Source organism: Bactrocera oleae, chromosome 3 (genome assembly GCF_042242935.1).
Source record: "Bactrocera oleae isolate idBacOlea1 chromosome 3, idBacOlea1, whole genome shotgun sequence".
Classification (NCBI taxonomy): Eukaryota; Metazoa; Arthropoda; class Insecta; order Diptera; family Tephritidae; genus Bactrocera; species Bactrocera oleae.
The window spans coordinates 7,547,071-7,561,530 of NC_091537.1; the positions used below are offsets into that span (position 1 = coordinate 7,547,071).

A 14,460-nucleotide genomic window follows, 5' to 3' on the forward strand; every position below is an offset into this window, starting at 1 on the left:
CTACTACGTAGTGCAACCTTTAGGTACTTTCTCCTCCATTGTCCAGCCCTGGCAAAACAGTTTGAAGCAGCTCATCAATCTTAACTTCGGCGAATCAGAAAACATAGCCGAAACTGACATTAGCCGCTTCAACAAATTTGTAATAAGCTCAAAGCGTTTACTACAATATATATAAGGAATATACTGTAAAAACTTTAGAACGAAAATCGAATGATTGACGAAGTTATAGCATCGTTACGTGAGCTTCTTGTAGTATTTCGAAAGCGGAGAAGGACGCAGTTTAGCTTTCTAAAATTAGTCGTAGGTCGTAGAAAAAGTGACTAACAATGAGGTTTTTGAAGTAGCTGAAGGTTTATTATACGCACCAGAAATAGACGATTGATATGTATTATGATTTGTTTATAATAATAAATATAACTCTATGAAACATATTTTATCGTTTTTTTTGAAACCACGTTCTTACGGTCGGCCCGGATGATAAAAAATTTGCTATCCAATCGATTGCGCTGAAATTTAAATATGTTGTGCTACTCATCAATAGCTTTTGCAGGCATTAAGATTTTTTAAAATTTTTTTTTATCGCTCACTTTGTATTTTGCAGCCCGATTTCTAATTTAAAAAATTTTGAAAATTTTTCGAAGTCAAACATTTTTTTTTTGTTCAAACGAAATTGTTTAAACAATCTATCCAACCGAAATGACAAGCTCACAGAGCAAAAATCTTGTTGGTTTATCTATTTCAAATGTGCTCAGGCGACCAAGTCACTGGGGCCAGCCACTTCCTTTTTGCCTTTTTTTTTGAGACGCTCACTTCAGTGCAACAAAACAATAAATTTAAAAAAAAAATATTTTTTTTTGTACACTCTGAAATACTATTAATAATGTGTTACAAAAATGAAACTGATTGAGTTTTATTTTTTTCTAAATAAAATATAAAAAAAAATGCAAGTTACATACAAGACTACTACGTTAAGCAGGATTCCGCGTTCTGCTTAGTTTTTCAAAAGCTATTGGAAAAAAAAATTTAAAAGTTACAAAATGTATCCTCTCGGTAATACTCACATTTAAATTTTCCATCTATCGAAGATTTGGCAATTACGTTCTACAATTTTGGTTAAACTAGCGTAAAGGGTAGCGAAATACTAGGCTGTTTAAGTTCTGTTAGCATACACATTTTTAGGTTAACGGCAGGGTTAAGTATCAATTCAGCGTAAATAATAGCTACACATTTTTTTATTATTTATTTATTTATTTTATTCAGCATAATTATTTATTTACTTTGGTTTAATTTTGTTTGCTTATAATACATAGTTAATTAAATATCATTTAATTTTACTCTTTACAAATACAATTAACAGCCTTATTATTAGCGTTCGTACATATTTTCATTATTTACTTAAATCTCGTTTTTGCTCTTTGCTAATTTTTCTGGTGGAGGGTTGTTGGGGGAGCTCTCTTTAGATTACAAATTACATAATTATAGGTGAGTACGATAATATTTGTTATTTTTTTTTGTTTTTTGTTTCATTTTTGCTTTAAGGTCTGCATAAATTTGTAGTTTGCGTGCGTTGTCGCTTCGTTTTCCTATTTCCTCGTCTTTTTTGCTTTTTTAATAATTTTCTTGTTGTTGCATGATTGATTTGGTGCAACTTCTCTGCAACATACATATTTGCTACAAGGGTCAGCAGGAGAGTTGTTTTAAGTTCTAACTATTTGCTCATGTATTTATGTACATGCTCGTATGTTGAAGTGCGGCAGTTGCTGGCAATCGCCGAGTTTTTAAGATATTTGTGTTTTTTTTATTTGTTTTTTTTTTTTTTTTAATCTTAAGTGCAGTATAGTACTTTTTCTTTTCAAATATGTGAATATTTTTCGCTCAGCTCTTTTTTTTATTCCCGCATTTCTTGGCTACTTTTGCAAATATTCGCGTTTTCATAATTTTTTACTATTTTTTAAATTTTATTTCCACTAATTATTTGTAATGCATTTTTCCCTTCCGTATTTGTGGTGGTGTGTGTGTGCTTTCTTATGTTTACTTGCTTTAAAATCCTTCTTTTTTTTTATAGATAAATGCCTTCATTTTGGCAGTTTACTATAAACTTCATAGGTCTGTCTTTTATGCCGCTAATGTTTACGTCATTAATATGCTTTATATATACGTATATATAGTTAAATATACATATATATTTATATATATATATATATTTATAATTTTTATATATTTTATGCCTATATTTTATATTTATTCGCATTTATATAATTATTAAATAATTTTTTCTTTATAAGTAACTTTACTTTTAACCTTTAGTATTTGCTTTTCGTCTTCCTATATCTTTGATAGAACATATACAAATCATTCATAAATGCATTTCAACTATTTACAACTGAATTCTCATAAACATATTCGTTATTATTTTATTCACAGTTCGAAGTTGTAGTATTAAGGTGCATAGTGGCATTGTCTAGTGTCTAGATTTCGAGGTTTCTAAAGTTCGTTAGCACAGTAGTTTCAACAGTTCGCAGAAAGACTGTAATCTAAGACTGTGTTTAAGACTTATAAATATTCACTGGTAAACTTTCAATACTTATTTTTCACAAAATAAATTTTTGTATAGCTATTAATTCCATATACAATAACTTGCAGTGGGGTTCGTACGAAAATAAGTATAAAATGGCGGACCAAAATGTTCTTGACACACACAAGACATACGAAAATATTCGAAAAATGGCGATTTATTTCTTCGCAGTGTATTTCTAACTCGATAGCGTGCACCCAATGAGGCCTGAACTTCTATAACCCGTTTGAAAAATATGCTTTCTAGAGGTCTGCAAAGTAGGCCCCGACATTCGACCCAAATTTCTATTCGGCGAACAACTTTATCTATTTTGGAAACAAAAAGCAGTTGTATTGCTTTAAATTGGGAGAATACGTTATACGAGGCAGCATTGGTAGTAACTAATTTGCCCGTGACGATGGCGGAGGTGTGAGCTTTTTTTCGTCAAATTAGCAGGTTTTTGGCACTTCGCTGTAGAACCGACCCAATAAATCGGTATGGTGGAACCTTGTCGCCGTTTTTCTTTTTCGTAGGTATACAATGTAGATCATATCTATCGAAACCCAAAACACTGTGGCGGGCACCTTTCTCACCGATGGTATAGTTTTCATCGTCTTCGTAACAAGTTCGTGTGGTCCACCGTTTCGGCTGTTTCTCAACGGATGCGAAATGACGCAGAAGAGCTTCTTCAAATTACTCTTAAACACTGTTAAGCTTGTTATCCTGTGTGAGCACTTTATGTAGGATAAGTTCCACCTGACCTTCTGAGCTAGCTACCAACGGCCAATATGAGACGTGTCTTATCAACTACCGAGTTGTCACCATGTTCAAACTATTTAAACCATCTTTTTAGGTCTTTGTCGATTTCACTGTGTGATTTCAACTCGAAAAACAAGAGATCGAATCACCATTCGATATTTCGCTTTTTTCATTTTTGTAAAATCCACGGAATAAATTACTACAAAAGCGTTCAAAACAAGACTACCGATTCGACTAATATTATATCATCATATTACTGCGTGTTGATTGGGAACTGTACAATAGATGAGTTATGCAGACTAAACTGCGACTTTGAAATATTTAATTGGCTAGCTGCTAAAATGGAAAGGAGCAAGAATGCGAACAAAGAGAGATATTCATTGCACCTTAGGCAGGTTAGTTTAGCGCTAGTGCATTTTCTCACACATAACTACAGTATGCCACGGATATATGTAACATGAAACGTTTTATTTTTAATATGGTTTTATTTTTGCTATTTATATTACTTGTGTGGGATTTTTGAATTTTCGTGCATTTTTTTAAAATATTTTTTGCTTTTTTGTTTCGTGATATCGTTTACCTACCTTCACTACCTTAAGCATCGTATCAATTTATGTTTGCATCATATATTAACTATAATTTGTGCACGACAATTACTCGTTTTTCAATGGGTTTCTTCATTTACCGTTAGTGTACGCCAAGCTTATGCACCAAAACACCAACAACTACACTCAACTCGTTTCATCTTCGGAGTGCATTTTAATTTTTATCTAACTGAATATCTTATATATATTATATGTAATATTTAACGCCTCAGCTTGCGCTTAGCTAGACTACCGGCCACTAATTTCACTTCTAACACACAACGCCAGTTGATGCTGGCTAGTTTTGCGCACTTAAAACTGCGATTGCAAGCAGCGCTAATGACACACATTAATGCGCTTTGTAATTAGGAAAGTGAGCGCCACCTACAACAACTTTGGCGCTTGAACTCGTGAAAAAGTAATGTGGAAATGCAGCGAAGCAAAAGCGCGTTAACGCCTCATGATTTACACCTTATCGCTGCCGCCGTAGCTCGTAAAATACTTGCTTGTTGTTGCCGTTGGCTGTGTTAGCGCGTGTGTTGGCTGTTTATGTGTGGCTGTGTGTTTGTCTGTGTGTGGGGCGGCGGGCATATTACTGTAATTACAACTACTATTATTACCGCTAGCCTTCTGCAGCGACGCGTTGAATTCATTTAAGCAGCTATCAAAGCTCTTCTGAGCAGCGCCCGCAATATTACTACTACTATTAATACTACTACTACCGTTACTGCTACTACTAATGCAACTATTATTGCTGGCATTAAAATTACTGCTATGACTTGCTGTTGTTATCGACTGCTGTTGCTGTTGTTGTTGTTGTTGTATAGTATGTGGCTTATCACCTTGTGTCAGCGATTGTTGCTGCTGCTGCTTATAGGATTGATATGCATCCGAGGAGACGGTGGACCATGAGCCATCCTTCGCCTTCACATACAAATGCTGCTTACACGGCTGCTTGCTGCCAAAGCTGTGATTGTAATTTTGTTGATGTGGCTGTTGATTCGTTGGTTGGTGGGTTGTTTGTTGGTGCTGCAATGGCGATTGCGAGTTCGCTGGTGTATGTGTGTTGGATTGCTGCTCAGCCGCGACGGTGGCGCTGGAAGCCCAATCATTGAGCAGTTGGTTCGTTGATGTGCTAAGCGCGGCGCCAAAATTGCTAGCCGCCTCGTTGATCGCATTAGTTAAAGCCGCGCCGCCGCCACCAACGCTTAGCGCGCCATCTTCGCCGCCTGTGAGGAAGTCAAAATGCGCGGCGCTGCTGTTATTTGTGGCGGCGCTAAGTGTTAGCGCATTGCTAGCGCCGCCGCCGCCGCCGCCACCGATGTGGTTAATGAGCAATTGTGACTTATTATTGCTAGCAGTTGCATTATTGCCGCTGCCATATAGATTGCCAAAGTTTATGTTATTTTCGCTTTTGAATATTTTCGGATGACGCTGGCGACGCAAGGTGCCCGCGCCACCGCCAGTTACCATCTGCGCGGCCAAAGTGGTGCTGGCAAAGGCGCCAAGTCCCTGCCGCAACGCATTACTAGCGGCAAGTAGTTGTTGTTGTTGTAGTTGTCGTTGATTAGCATTGCCGCTGCTAGTGCCACTCACATTGCCTGTGCTGAAGGGATTCAGGCGCGGCATAAGCGCATTAGTTGATGTGCTAACGCTATCACTACCCGCGGAACTGGACGCGGTGGCGGCAGATGAGCCGGACGAGCCATTGGTCGGTGTGGGCGAAATGCGACTGATGTTGCTCATGAGATCCAGTTTATTTTCGGTAATATTGATTTTTTGCTGACTACCACTGTACAAACTCTTCACATCGGTTTTCTTATTGCTTGCGCTTTTTGCTGGTGAGGCGCTCAAAATCGCCGTAGATGCAGTGGAGGCGGTCATTTTGTCATTGAAAGGATTCGACGCGGCCAAATCGATGAGGCCGGCATAGTGAGCGCTGGGTGGCGCCGAGTACATGCCAGCGGCGCGATAGTCATCATGTTTATTATGCGCTGGACTACTGTTGTTATTGTTGCCGTTGGCATTGCTCAATTGGCGCATTGCCTTAACGTTGGCGACGGTGTTGCCCATTGAAGCTGGCATAGCTGCTGTTGTTTTCGCGGTTGTGGCATAGCGATTCTGATAGAGTTTGGTATTCGCGACCAAATTCGTTGTTGCATACGCGCCGCAGCTATCATAGAGCGCATTGCCATTGTGTATGCCACTGATGGCTGGCACATTGTTTCCACCAGCACCACCAACATTGCCAACGGATGTTTGCTGCAATATGGCATGTGCATTTCCGTTTGGCGTTACGTGTCCCAATGGGCCGTTGGGTGTTTTGAATGTTGAACATGCAACCTCAGCATAATCGGGCATGTTGAGCGGTGTCAGCCTGCCGAAAGAGAATAAAGAAGGAGAAATGTGTTTTCTGTTAGCTAAGAGTTGGCGAAGAAGTGTGCGTGTGGGATTGGGTAAGTGGTTTTTAGTTTACATTATTGTTGCTGTTATTTCCTGGCAAACGAGCGAACATTTTCATTAGAACGGAAGTACATCGTACAAACATATATTTTATTTGCCATTTGCGCTTACGCGAACGCTTGCCCTTTGGCAGCGAAAATATGCCATGCCACGCGGTGCTATGCGGCGCATATGTCACACTACCACACAACGCGACATACATGTTGCAACATTACGTTGCATGTTCGATTCATGTGTAGCAACTTCAATTGGTTTGTTGCATGTCGTGGCGGTGTTTCCCGTTTACTTTTTGCTTTACCTCATCCCCTTGAGTGCCCGTCTGGCTAGCGTAGTTTTTCGCTTGCATTACACATTGGAGTGGGGTTTTTGGTTGCCGGAAATTGTTGTTGTTTTTTGGCAAAATGATTGAGTATTTATGAGCGTTGTTTGGGCGGGACATGCACAATTACAAATAAATGCATTCGTGCAAATACACATACGAACACGCGCTGGCAATTGAGTGCTTAAAAACAAGAAAGCTAGTCGTGGACTGAGTGGTAGGACCGGTCGCTGCTCGTTAGCATTATCCAGCAAGTGTAACTGGTCTGCGGTTTGCCTCCGTTAGGCGGCAGAGAGGGCTAGAGATGGTTGTTTTACATAATAGCGGAAACGGAAAATGACCGTTGGCGGTAGGTTACAAAATAAATCGCGTTAAATGAAGACATTAAAAATATAAATTAGCGCTAACTGTATATTTAAACTGGTTGTTTATACGCTAATAGGCTTATGTAATGAGCTAATCAGAAATTTTGAAGATTTTGAAATAAATAAATTTTAGAAATCTAGCACCCACCGCCAGATGTCGCCGCTAATGCCAGATAAATCATCGTATGGTATATTTTTACGGACGGCTACACTCACATTTTCAGTCGCGTCGTACTTTTTTGTTTTGATAGAATCTGGAAACGGATCAGTACGCAGATTTGGAAAAATGGAATAGAGCGACATCAGTTAATGATTCAATCCATGTTTTCGGAATAAAATGAACAGTGAAATTAAAGAGCGCTCGGCGACAGTCTACGGTGAGTCTTTACTTTCGCTGGTGTCCAAAAGTAGCTAAAAGAGTCGTCAATTTTTGATTAGATACACCCGGGTGACTCGAAAACGACTACCACTTAGGATAACCTGATAAATGTACACGATTTCGGTTGTTCACCCATTGAAAGTCTGTTAGATAGCTAAGACTGTGGGAATTTCAAAAAACATTATGTGATATATTCGCCATGAAATATTGGCCATTAAAAAGTTGTCGCCGCATTGGTTACCACATTTGTATACTTCAGTTAACACAATTGCAAGCGTGAGATCGCTTCACAGAAGTGTGCGATCCATGGGGCGAATAGGCGAACATTGTCATTTTGGCTCAAAAGACGATGAACATTCTTTTCTGGTATTCAATAGGTTTGATCTACATATGATCATCATGAGAAGACATTGGAGCAACGGACCCATTTGACGAAGAAAAAATTTCGATATCAAAAGAGAGCATACAGAAGATTCTAAAGGTGATTTTATAATAACTCTTTGATAACCAATGGTACATAATGTTTGTAAAAAACAGAATGGAGAGAAAAAAGCGATGGAATGAATGTTTATTTATTTCTGCTGTCAATATGTACATACACCGAACGACCGATAAATTACCGCTATCCATTTGACATAAATTACAGTTAACAAACAAGAGCAAGCTTGCGTGCGAACGAGATAGCAACATGCACATAAATTTTTTACACAGCTTTTTTTCGAATTGAAAAAAAAAATGTTGTATGCGTAAATAATAGAAAATGGCAGCAATAAACGGGTTTGTAAAAGTGCCAATTAAATGGTTTAATCGGAATTTCTTTTATATAGTTGACAACGCAAAAATATGTGAGCACGTGACCAATGCTAAAAAAACGTTAAAACGCTACGCTAACGGTAGTATATATTTTTAATAGACATTTACAAGGAAAAAATGGTCGATTTTAAAGCAGTTAGAGATTGTTAAGCAGTCAGCGCAAAGTAAGCTGCAATAAAGAGATACAAACGCGTGAGGAATCGGAGAGTTGGGCGTGTAAGAGCTGGCATATAACAAAATCACAATTGTAATGGCTTTGATGGCAATAAATTTTATGGTGACGCGCGCGTTTCCAAATGTAAAACGGAAATAATGAAATTTTACAGCGAAATATAAATGCGCTACAACGGTAATGAAGTCTATTGCCTGCAGTGGGGGGAGCAAGCAGAGTACTAGATACTGTTGCAGGGGGTGTGGAGCTATCAACTAAATAAAAAGGGTTGTAAAACAATGCAAACGCAATAAGGTAAATAAATGCGCATAACGGCCACAAATAAAATAAAAAGCAACAAAAATATAAAAATAAATGCAACCACAGGGATGTTAGCGCTGGCTGCTTACCGCTTTCATTTCATTTGCTACATCAAATTTTAAGCAACAGCAAAATGTATGGTATTTCGGCAGCACGCAAAAGGCGGAGAGGAGGAGTGGATGGAGTTGGTTAAAGAGGTGGAGCAGTGTTACAACCAACTCGCTGGGAATTCATTAAGCGCAGCAAAAGGTGGTTGGGGGCGGCGGTTGGCAAGCGAACAGCCAGGCTATGGGGCTGAGAGGCAGACTATCAGCTAGAGCAACAACAACGCCGACAGAATGTATGCTAGCCATTATAGCAGGGCGGTTTTAACAACGCGCGGTAAGGCGGCGAGTGGGAGGCAACAGTAAAATAAAAAAAGTTATACAAAATTGTGCTTTTTTTAAAGCTTACGCTTTTGTTGTTAGTGTTGCTTTGCGTGGCAAGCATTTCTGTTTGTTTATTGCTGCCGCGTTTTTGTTGTTATACTTGTTTCTGCATCGCTGACAGCACGCTCGAAAGCTATGCAGACAACACGTGGCAGGCTCCTAAACATTTGATTTCGCTTTCACTGAGTTTGAAGGTCTTACTTACAGCGTGTGCTGCGCTAAAAATCTAGCTGGCAGCAATTTGATTTGCATTTCTTACCACTTTTTCATATGCGTCGTTCGTCGCCTTAGTCGCGGCAGTTTGCTAAAAATGCGCTCAAGTGTAACACTTTAATGGCTTTGAAGCGTTTTTGATATCAAGCGCGTTGTTGTTGTTTTGTTTTGTCAGTTGTGTAGCTGGTTTTTAATTATATGATACGCTGGCGAAATAAGCGGTTTACACATTGACTTCGAGTGTATTAGTTTTGGGAGCGTTCCTGCCCTCTACGTGAAGTGGTGCTCCGTGTGTTCCGAAATAAGTGGTTAAATATCAAGGTTTCTAATTAAGGCTAATAAATTTATTGATTAATTTGTTGAATCGACGCTTGAGTATGTATGCGAACTGAGACGACTCGTCACAACTTGGTTTTCTATACAACATGTGTAACATTGGATGACAGATAGTAACAAGAAAAGGTTGTGCTGAGTGACGGAGAATACGATAGAGCTCCGGCGAAAAAATAGTGGTGAAATTTCGGTTAAGTGACATGTAAGAAGCCACAGGCTGGAGTGGCACCAACATTTAGCGAAATCGCTAAATTTACGGTCCTCATAAAACTAGATTTGTTTATGTGACTGAAGAAGAGAACATGGAGAGATAATCAATGGCTACATCTGAAGTTTTCGTGAAAGTCGTCAGGGCAGACCATGGGTTACCTTCTAGTTATGAGAGAGCCGGTTAGCGGCATAAACTCCTTCAGCTAGTTAGGCATACCAGCGATTGGCCGGGATGCTTGTATAAGAAGAAGTTATCTAGAGGGGGAGAAATTCGAAAGGTAGCTAGATTGAAATTGTGACCAAAATGCAATTCCACAGCTTTTCCAGATAGTTCTGCGCCGAATCTTTTACAGCTGTAAAAATGGACGCGATTTTTAAACACAGCAATCCTTAACTGCTCAATCACGACTGCGATGTAATCTGAGTGGAAAGAAGTGAGGAACCTTATTAGAAATTATCGAAAGCTCTCTCTGTGGCACATACATATATTGACTTTAGTATATTATATATATATATATACATATTCTGGTAATTTTAAAGAGAGCCACAGAATAAGTTTGCATATGTCGCCATTTATATGCTAATCACATCCATTGACCAACTAAATGCTCATTCAAATCCGTGCTAACTTCTTGCATCCTAAGTTCCAACGCTAAATACTATAAATTAGTTAAGAGATCGGAAAAATAAGCAATAAAAGAGATAACTTATGCCAGAATGCAATAACATTAAATTTTATAGCTACAAACGCAAACTTTTAAACCCGAAACGCTTATCGGGAGCAGTGAATAGTTCAAAAGTTCTGGCAAAGGAGAGTTAATGAAAAGAAGCAAAAATCGGAAATGAAAATAGAGCAGAAATAAATAGTGAAGCTAAAACAAATGCATAACATTACAAGAGCAAGGGTGGAAGCAAAAAAAAAATAACAAAAAAAAAAAAGAAAAACCGAACTCAGTGCAACAGCAAGAAACCAAAACCACAGGAAACAATAAAAAAACAAATAAAAAAATCAAATAAAACCACAAATGCAAATTAGTAAGCAAAGTAATTAAAGGAAGTGCGCGCAGTGAGGAGAAAGTCTTCTAAGGTCTAACTAAGGTTACGAAGATACACAACGCCCTTTACAAACAGTTTCAAGTTAAGATTATTCGCAACACGCACATTTCGTAACCGTTTGTGCTAGGACGCCTAAGTGTAGGCAACACTTTGCCGTTTTGTTTGCGCGCGCACAATAGATAACTAATTTTCTGGGCGCAGTTAAGGCAAGCGATAACGCTTTGCAGCGACTATTTTGCTCCCTAAACTGACTGCTTTGCATTACATTTGCATATACATTTGCATGTGTGTGTGTGTGTGTATGTGTCTGTGTGCGCTTTTGTATTGGAAATTACCAAAATAACAGCGTTATAACTCACCGTTCATAATCGGGTAATGGCAACGTTTGCTGCCCGGTGACTTGTGCGTAATCCGGAAGTTGGTCCTTTGTTGTGCAATTGCTAGCCTGACGCCATACGCCACCGGTCGGATCGATCCAAACACCATTGGCATTTAATGGTAGCGTAGGAAATTTGCGCACCGCACCGATTGCGTGATTGCCTGGAATAAGCATAAAGAAAATGCAAACGTAGGATGAGTTAGCATATAGAGGTGAAATGAAAGAAAATTAATATACAGCTATATACTAGAAATATACATATATATTATATATTTATGTGTGTGTAAATATATACATAAAAGCGTGGGTTAATTCGTGAATACGTGCCCACCTAAGCAGCTATGTAAGTCGCTTTCGAGGCGCTCAAATCCAAAGTCAGCGGATGTAACGTTTATAGCAAATGCCTTCATTAAGGTAGGCAACTTGGCTGGCGGAGCTTCTAAAATATCTATTTTTTGCGTGCTCTAAACCCTTTTGTGTATTTTTTTGCGCTAATTTTATTTTATTTGCTTAGGTGCCGTAGAAAATGCAAAAAAAAAAGAAATACATTGCCGCACTCATTAACTTCTGCCGCTCACGTCTCATCAGCATTTTATTTGTGTGTAGTTAAGTAAATGACAGTTATTGTATCCTTTCGCTAGTTATGTGCAACTCTTAATCAAGTCGCCTAATTTGCTAAGCTACATTTTATATACCTTTTGTTTGCTTTATTATAATTTTATTTCCACTTATTTATTTTTTTCTAAGTTCTCCTTCATTGTGCTCATAATTAATGAGATTTTCACGTGCCTCTCCGCCATTTCTCAATGCGCTTTGTTTGTAGATTTTTTTTGCTTTGCTTTTGCATTTCGCAAATTAATGTATCTGCAACGATGGATGAGGTGGAACCACCTTTTTTTCCACACACTTGTAGCAGGCCTGACTACAGCCCAGGATATCGCTAATCGGCTACGTTAAGCATTACTAGGCTTTTGTTTGGTTGCCGCGCGTAAAATATTTATTGCTTTTTTCTATTTTTGGGCTCAAATCGGTATTCAAGTTACTATGTTTGGTATAAAAACACAATACTTCATGCAACAGTTTCCCTTGCGGTAAGCAGGAAGTTTCAAGGAAATTTGATGAAATGCTTGATTATATCGATAAAACAGCTTACAGCGGTTATAAATATTTCTAATAGTTAATTTGGCTTGTTAGAAAAGGAGGTTTATGAGTTCTTATATGTCAACATGTAGAAAATTAATAGGTTTGAAAAAAAAAATACTGCCGGCTTTTTTATACGAGATATTCTCTTTGGAATGAGCTCTTTTAGCCGCTTTCACATAACCTTTTCGAAAGCTTCAGCTTTTATAGCAACGTTTCTGCTAATTTTTTTCATGATGAGCTTATCAATGGTTTGCAAATTGTTAAAGCATACTTTGCTTTTCTCAAAATTTCACAAGAATGCTAGTTAATATTAAATCTAGAGTTCTGGTTCAGTGTTAGAGATTAGATTTTCTACTTATATGATCCTGTTCCAAGCAACCTTCGCTGACGTTCGCCAAATATTTTTTATGTTAATTCTTTTGAGCCGGAATGATATTGTTGTTGTTTGTAAATATGTTGTTCGCTCTTTTACTAAATCAGTGAACTATTTTTTGGACCAGAAAGTTGTAGTCAACCCGGAAATCCATTACAGAATCACTTTTATCTCACAAGAGCTACTTTGGAGTGGGTAAACAACTGTAGAGAAAAGTTCTCTCAAGGTAGAAACATTTCGTAAAGTATACTCTAGTATATATAATATGACAATATGAATATCGTATAAAAGAGCTATTATATTGTTCGAGAAAGAGAGAGAGAGAAGAGATAAAGGTACTATAAGAAACTTGTCAACCTTAAGGGTTAAGGATGTGTGTTCTAATATATATAAACTGACAATACGAAAATCTTGGAATCATCACAAGCGCTACTTCGCAGTGAGTAGACAATCAAGGAGGAAAGTTTTTTCGCAATGAAAATACTTCATAAGTCGACAGAGTCTGCTTTAAGATATATAATCTGACAATAAGAATATTTTTCGAGAAAAAGAGAGAAAAATTAGATAAAGGTACTATAGAAAACTTGTCAACCTTAAGGATTATCACTAACTAGCGTTGGATTTACAGCTTCGGATTGCAGTCTCCTTCAGAGAAGAAACTATGCCCTACTTATAGTTAAAGGATGCCTAACCTCGTTATCAATGGTATCGAGTCGCTTTGTGATAAAACTAGCAAGAGATGACACCCTAGCCCTACTGTCAGTAAAATGCGAACGGGTCGGCGCTCCATTCTCTTCGTGCGTTCTACTTGTGAATAGCTGGGCATCGCGGAAGTTTGACCAGCACTGGGCCAACATCGGTTCTCACGCTGTTGCAAGCTCCTTCAAAGCCAAAGTCGATCGCCAGAGGTCCAGTGAACCCTTTATACTCAGTAAGGCTAACCTTTGCTTAGTTGGGGCGGTTTTAACAGGTCCGTGCCTTATTAACGTCCACGCTGAAAGATTGAGTATCTTACCGGATGTCAGTTGTAGCATTTGTTTGGAAGAAGACAAGTTGCAAGCATTCGACACTTCCTTCTTGATCGTCCCGCCTTTGCAGAGTTAAGGCCCTTGCGAGCTCACACTTTTAGTCTACCCACTAAGCTGGTGAGAATAGAAATTAAACGCCAAATCAGATTATTATTGACCACAAAGCGATTTGTCGACTAATAAGGTCGGCTACATTAGTATTATTTAATGGTTGTACTAAGGATTACATATTTTAGTCCAAATGCGATCCCCATCTTAAGGATTAGTAATCGAACCTGACCTAACCTAAGAAAAAAATACCAGCGAAGAACATTGCTAAGTGAAAAAGTACTGAAAGCTTTAGGGACCTTGTGCAAGGTCAATATAGTTCGGATAACTATAAATCAGCGGTTACGTTTTCTAGGCTTAAGTGTTTAAATGGATGCCGCTACTTCAACTTCAAAAGTGCTGACGACGGCTAACGAATAGCAGAAATGAGTGACGCACCATGTGTACTTTGACTCCACCCAAATAGCTCAGAGAATAATTAATACTGAGGATGTCATATTAAAGAACCATTTCAAAGCAATTATCAATAAATAATATTATT

At 38.3% G+C, this 14,460-nt stretch overlaps 1 protein-coding gene across 1 annotated transcript in view; it reads right to left on the reverse strand.

Annotated features, from left to right (window-relative positions):
• Positions 1 to 1,501: 1,501 nt before the first annotated feature.
• Positions 1,502 to 14,460, reverse strand: part of robo3 (roundabout 3) — a 140,994-nt gene continuing 128,035 nt past the window's right edge. The window contains exons 11-12 of the mRNA XM_014231852.3: positions 11,308 to 11,488; positions 1,502 to 6,274 (exon numbers count right to left, since the gene is read on the reverse strand). Coding sequence (XP_014087327.2) covers positions 4,363 to 6,274; positions 11,308 to 11,488 — 2,093 coding nt within the window. The 3' untranslated portion in view covers positions 1,502 to 4,362. The remainder of the gene's footprint in view (positions 6,275 to 11,307; positions 11,489 to 14,460) is intronic.